Source organism: Crocodylus porosus, unplaced genomic scaffold (genome assembly GCF_001723895.1).
Source record: "Crocodylus porosus isolate Cpor-Errol unplaced genomic scaffold, CroPor_comp1, whole genome shotgun sequence".
Lineage (NCBI taxonomy): Eukaryota > Metazoa > Chordata > Crocodylia > Crocodylidae > Crocodylus > Crocodylus porosus.
The window spans coordinates 39,044,673-39,051,409 of record NW_017728943.1 but is presented as its reverse complement, the minus strand read 5'-3'; the positions used below and the strand labels follow the sequence as shown (position 1 = coordinate 39,051,409).

Genomic DNA, 6,737 nt, shown 5'->3' with positions numbered 1-6,737 from the left:
TGCAATAACCCCTGCTAACTCCCTCAACACCCTGGGGTGGAGAGCATCCGGACCTGCTGATCTGAACACATCCAGCCCCTCCAGAAGCTCTCTAACCCAGTCCTCCCCAGTGTTTTAACACTGGATTTTGCATGGGCCCAAATAATGAGGCACTTAATACCCTCAACTCTCATTACTCTTGTGGCAGCAAAGGAACTTGCATTTCAAAGAACCAGGCCTTTATGTAATTCTTGATAGTGAAAATGACCAGAGAGTTTGTTTTTGTGTTGTTTGTTTCAGTTTATAAACCTAAATTATACAGTAAACCCCGCAAAGAGTTTCTATACCAGTTAACATTATAACACTATAGCATCAATCACTGACTGGTTGTTCAGCTCCATTGACTTAACATTACAAGATCATGTCAAAACATTTTACCTGACAGACATATTTGTTCTTCCATTTGCTCAGCACACACTGACTGTTTTGCATCAACTCCTGAAGGACAACAGAAAATAGAGAGAGTGGAGTTGGCTGTACACATTGTCACTAGTGGTTAAAGTGCTTCTGATTTTCAAGCATGAGAGATTAGCATGCCACACAAACAAAGATGCAACTGTTTTGGAACAGCCCACTGGACAAAAGCACATTTGTCATCACAAGAAGGGCTGATCCTTTATGAAAATTAAAGCTGTTGAAAGGGGATTCAAAACCGGATTATTTGTTGCCATACTCCAAACTTTCTGAAAGGTACCTCCAGCTCCTTGAGGGTATCTCGCAGTTTTTCTGGACGTTTGTTTTTAAGTATCCAAGGATAATCTCGAGCTAGCAAATGATAAAAAAAATAAAAAAAACAGTCAAAAACTAAATTTTAACAGTTTTTTTAATTTAATTTTGGTGTAGAGGAATGTCAACAAGATTTATTGGAATGATCTTAAACATACACTTTATACAGAAATGCATTTATAATTGGAGGAAAGCAGGTATAGATTCCACTGTCAAATGATATCCTTTTGAAAGGCTCTGTCATAGAAACAGAGAGCATAAAATACCTTCACCTACCATGATTTCACCATGGCAATCAGGGATAAAGCTTTCAAGGAAGAATATCCTATCCAGCTGCTAAACATTTGCCATGGGAAAGTCTCCCAAGTGCAGTATGTGCAACTCAGAGAGATGCAAGTGATCAACTCTTTCCTGATTTATCCTAGACAGCTACTATTACATTGAATTAACACTAACAGCAACATTTTCAAAAGCAGATACTAATTTCTGTCTGCAAAATATGCATGTATGAATGTTTACAGGTAATTGTGCAATGTATTACTTATAGGAGCAATTTAAGCATGTATTACAGAAAATACTGTCCTAAGAGCGTGACAAACCAAGCCTAGCCAAAAAGAAAATACAAAAAAAGTGCAGATCAGCACCTATGGCTGTTTATATCACTCATAGGGAGGTCCTGGATACTCATACATCTCTAAAAATCTCACTAATTGGATTTAGTTGCCAAACTTCCAACAAACAATTTTGAAAATGTTGGCTTAAGACAGTAACCCTGTAGTCTTTAGCTATGCAAAGCTCCCTGTGGAGTCAAAGCCAATTTGCTTGTTTCCTGGCTAACGACTGGATTCTAATAATTTATGAAATGTCATTATTTAAAAGTGAGCAAATGTTCCCCATGAGTTTATAATAAAAATATGTGAAGTTGAAAAACCTTTATGTCTAAACTATTTAAATGAAACTTGATTGAAACTTTCATTCTTTGAACTGTCAGTTTGCATGTCAGCTTTCAGACCAAATGACTTAGTACAGTCAAGTTTGCAGAAAAGGACTTAAAATAGAAATGTTAGAAAAATCCTTCACCTGTGCACTATGCATATCATTTTAAACAAAAAAAGCACACAAACATATAACTTTCTTTTGTAGTCTACTGGACCAAAGCCAGCATCAATTGAACTCTTATAACAACACTTATTAGGCACATAAGATCACATTTTCAATAAGCTCCTTCATATAAACAAACAACTTATCTAAATACGCAAAAAATATGAACTTACTCATACGAATATCAGATTAGCATTTATGAACAAAATGACCCTGTGTACCCATTAAAAAACTTTTATATCGAATTTTGTAGGGAGATCCTAATGTTAGAACAGAGCTGTTACAGTTGGGCTGTGTGCTGATAAGTTTAGTAAGACTTGGTAAGGGAAGAATATTATTATCTTACCACAGAACAGTAGTGGATGCATGTAGTTCATCATAGTAACTACATCAACAAGGCATGCTAGCTTGTGCTTCCGTCCAACATCACATATTAGGAATGGAGTTGGTGGGTGCGTCAGTGCATTCAATATTTACTAAATCTGCTCTGTCCACAACCCACCCTTCTCTCGAGAAGTCTACGTAGAACAATGTTCCACAATAAACAAGAGATGTAAACATCTTATAAGGGTCCTTAAATTTTGGGCCCTGCCAACAGCACAACTATATTAGCTCTGCTGAAACAAGAGCTGTCCATGCATATTGAGAATTAGGTTGCAAGAAGATATGAAGTTCTGGTGTCCTGGTGAACAGTTGTTCACTGAGCCCTTGATGTATTCCCCTGATGTAGTGGTAAGCTGCTACCAAGTCCCATCTCAGCCTTCTCTTTTTTAGGCTGAAGAGGCCCAAGTCCCTCAGCCTTTCCTCATATGGCTTGCCTTGCAAGTATCTGATCAACTGAGTGGCTCTTCCTTGGAGTCTTTCAAGCTTTTCTACATTCTTGTTGAAATACAGCACCCAGAACTGGATGCAGTACTCCAGCTGCAATCGCACCAATGCTGAGTAAAGTGGAAGAATCACTTCCTTGGTTTTTCTTGAGATGTACTGGTTGATGCATGCCAAAGGATTGTTTGCCCTGCTGGCTACAGCATCACACTCATGGCTCATGTTCATACTATGGTCTATTATTACCCCTAGGTCCCTTTCAGTCATGGTGCTAGTCAGATTGGCAACATTGAGTCTATAAATATGTTGGAGATTGTTTGTCCCCATATGGAGCACTTTACACTTTTAAATGTTGAACTTCATCTGGTTCTGAACTGTCCAACCTACCAGCCTGTCTAGGTCTGCCTATATCTGCAGCCTATCTTCAAGTGTAACCATGCTCCCCCATAACTTGGTGTCATCTGCAAACTTGGCCAATTTGCTCTTCACCCCCACATCAAAATCATTGATCAAGATGTTGAAGAGTTCTGGGTTAAGTTTATTTCTGTGTTTTCTTTTGGCAAGGGAAATTAAAAGCAATGTGGACTAATATGATCACTGACATAAAAAATCTATATACATAAGAAAGAATTAGTTATAACTTTTTTATTGTTTTATGTTCTATAGTTCTATAATGGTCTATCTCCTACTGTATTGTATGTGCAGAAAACTGAGTTTGAAGCCAAGGGATTATTTTAACATTTTGACTGGGGCATCAGCAATTAAAACTAATGCAGTTTTACAACAAGGAAGTCAGAAACTGCCCTTACATTCCATGAGCTGTTGCTTCTCTTCTAAGTAACCATACTTCATTTGTGATACTAAAATAAAAAAGAATGAAAAGATTAATGATAATCCTCACAACTGCTGTCAGCAAATATTAATGCATTAGAGAGAAGATTCATACATTTTGATAAAACACAGAAATTTGCACAAAATTAAAATGGACCTGATGTTTTCACCTCATAGTCAGATATCTTAAATTTGCAGTGAAAGAAAGGCTTATGCAGCCCAACAGGTGGGCCAATATTACTGAGCCTCCAATCTGATCAGATAGTGAAGTGAGCTGCAACTGAATCCAGACCAGAAGCTGAGTCAGTCTGTCATCAGAATCATGGAGACAGCATATTAACCACCAAGCTAAGCACACGGGATGCCCACACAAGCCTCCACTTTAACCTGGCCAGGAACAGGAAGTAACTCTAGCTGAAAAGACCTTTTGGCCCGTCATGAAACTTCTAGGATTAACAGGATTAATCAGATAAAGAAAATTGATCATTCACTCTGAAATGCCTATTTCAGATATCAGGTAAGGATCCAGGAAACTAACGACAGTGCATTCTCATGCGTTTATGATGCCCTCTGCTGGGATTCCAATAAACAAGCCACTGGAATCCAATATTCAGCTGGTCATATCTAAAACAAAATAATCCATTTAAATCATGTTGTTAAATAGGTTTACTAATTGTTCTATAGCACATACAAGATTGTTAGGTAGAGAATATAAACACTGAGGCCTCACTGATCCAATGTTTGGTTATAGTGTCTATATAAAAGGTATTTAATCACGTTGTGACTAAAGACTACGCATTTATTTCTCTATTCTTTCTATATAATGAAATAAAAATGTTAAAAAATAGATTCAGATTACTCAGAAGAAACTCTTTTTCTATATTTTCTTATTCTTTGTTCAGGAGAGACTTTCTATCTTTCCTTATTTTAGAGAAATATAAAGACTTCTATATATTAAGAAGAAATTCATAGCTATGTTTATATGTAATTCCAGTAGCTAAACAAAGTAGATTAAACATTTGAAAGTTTTTTCATTTGTAGGTAAATACAATTTATACTCTACCTGTTTCTTTTTTGTCATAGTACTGATGGATCCCAATATCACTGTCTATATAAATGAGAGAAAATATATAATTTTAATGGTTGTGTAACATTTGGAAAAATACAACTTAAGAAATGAAACTGAACCTTTTATTTTTTTAATTATGTATTGCTGGAGGAAGCAACATGTTCAGGTATATAAGCAATTTCCCTTATTTATCCTACACCATAAGGTATAGACGAAAGTGGGACTCTCAACAGCCAATAAGTAATGACTCAATGGGTATGTATACAAGTACTTAATCTCCCTTTGAACTGTCATTTCCTTCATATCCATTATAGTTTTCCCCTCAACTGCTGATATAGAAATATGCCCTTTACCACCTTCCTAATCATCATCTCTTCATGTTCTTCCACACTGAGATGATCATTGGTAGAGGGTGTATCTGAGAATAGTCTAGAATGTCTCCTGATGACTGACATCACTGCCCTAAAGGCAACAATTATATTTTTAATACTCATGAACTTTGGCATGCTGTCTTACCAATAATTCAACATTCCCCTTTCTAGCTATGGAGCACTCTGAGTTATTGTAATGACTTTAAAGTCATAATATTTTAATGTAAATTTGCCCAAGATTAAATCTCTCTCATCCTGATATTGGGAGAATGCAAATTTGGACGAATTCCTCATGAAGAGAAGAAAGAAGAAGTAATCAACTGTCAATGGACAGCTGATTTTAAAATAGAATACCGTATCTGCACAAGGACTTAGAATATTAAAATAAGCTCTGATGACAGACGATAGAAGTGGTCAAGAATGAATGATAAGTTAAGTTAGGATATAGCTCTACAATTTATCACAGTTATCTTCTCTGCAGATGTGATTTTATAAATAGCATTAATAATATACAAAACCATCTTAAGTTGGAATCCATTACCAAAAGATCTGAAAATAATGAAATATCTTTCAAAGATCTGGATCCTCCAAAGAAGCCCAATTTAAAAGGTCAAGGTTCTAATATGTAGCAGCCCCATAACATGTTTGTAAATAATTATAATTGTACCTATTTTATTTAGGCTTGCAGGTTTTTTTCTGGTCCGTCTTTTGACCAAATATTTGGTTATTACACAATGCTCTTATGGAGAGAAGGAATACTGAGAGATAGGGAATCAGCAGTCATACATTTATGCATGTTTTTAAATATTACTGGAATGCACCTTGTTAAAACTGTGATGGGGCTTGATATCATAATATGCATTGTGTTGATATCAAACACTTCAAAACCAGTGGTTTGTCAAGCACTGAATTTTAACATCAACAAGGTTAGAAGTATAAAGGTTTTTTCCACATGGGTGGTAATTAGTCATGTATCTCAAATGACTCCTAAAACTAGAATGATAGATTAATAAGATAAATATATTCTTCTAAGTATAAAATACCAATTTTCTATTCCAAATAGCTAGAGCATGAGCAATAAAGGCTTGCTACATCTAAAGTACAAATTATAATGCCTCTGAAATCAGCTCAAATACTGATATTCATTCATCCAAACTAGTCATTATAGTGAAACCTATAGTAAAGCAATGCCTGGCTGCTTTACTTAGAAGGAAAAAAATGAACCAGACTATATGTACACTTAATAGCCTTCAAAACTTACAGGGATGCTACAATGAGATAAATAAGGGACTTGACCGTGCTCAAAGATAGTATCTTCATACGATTTGAAAATAAGTTTCACACGTGTATTTAGAATTTTATATCACTCAAATATTCATTGATAGGTTTTGTTATTTTGTTTCAGAAGAAGGATGGAATCTGGTCACAGTTGACTTACCCCTAATATGTAGGGTATTCTTCAAAGACCACAGGTGCATCTCAGTCAGGCAGAAAGACATTTGATGGCAGATGGAAACTCAGCCCTATCAAAGGAAGGAAAGAAACAACATGTGCAAATTAATTACCTTCCATCACCAATGAAACTGGAAATCCCTTGGAAACAAGGTGGTAAAAGACCCTGTCACTGGTGATAGTTTATATAAAAGGTGAGGTTTTCAGCATCAGCAAACTCTGTGTTATAAATAAATCAGTATAATAAGAGGATGAATATTTGCTATTATGGGAAAGGATAAATTAATATTTAGGGTCAAATGTATAGACAGCCTCAGGCTGGC

The 6,737-nt window shown here is 35.8% G+C and overlaps 1 protein-coding gene across 3 annotated transcripts in view; it reads right to left on the bottom strand.

Annotated features, from left to right (window-relative positions):
* The window catches only part of WDPCP (WD repeat containing planar cell polarity effector), a 196,849-nt gene extending 190,361 nt beyond the window's left edge, over positions 1–6,488 (bottom strand). For all 3 annotated transcript variants that reach the window (XM_019549189.1, XM_019549190.1, XM_019549191.1), the window contains exons 1-5: positions 6,401–6,488; positions 4,586–4,630; positions 3,501–3,551; positions 734–804; positions 418–477 (exon numbers count right to left, since the gene is read on the bottom strand). In XM_019549189.1, the coding sequence (XP_019404734.1) occupies positions 418–477; positions 734–804; positions 3,501–3,551; positions 4,586–4,630; positions 6,401–6,461 (288 nt within the window). In that variant the 5' untranslated portion in view covers positions 6,462–6,488. The remainder of the gene's footprint in view (positions 1–417; positions 478–733; positions 805–3,500; positions 3,552–4,585; positions 4,631–6,400) is intronic.
* Positions 6,489–6,737: the final 249 nt, after the last annotated feature.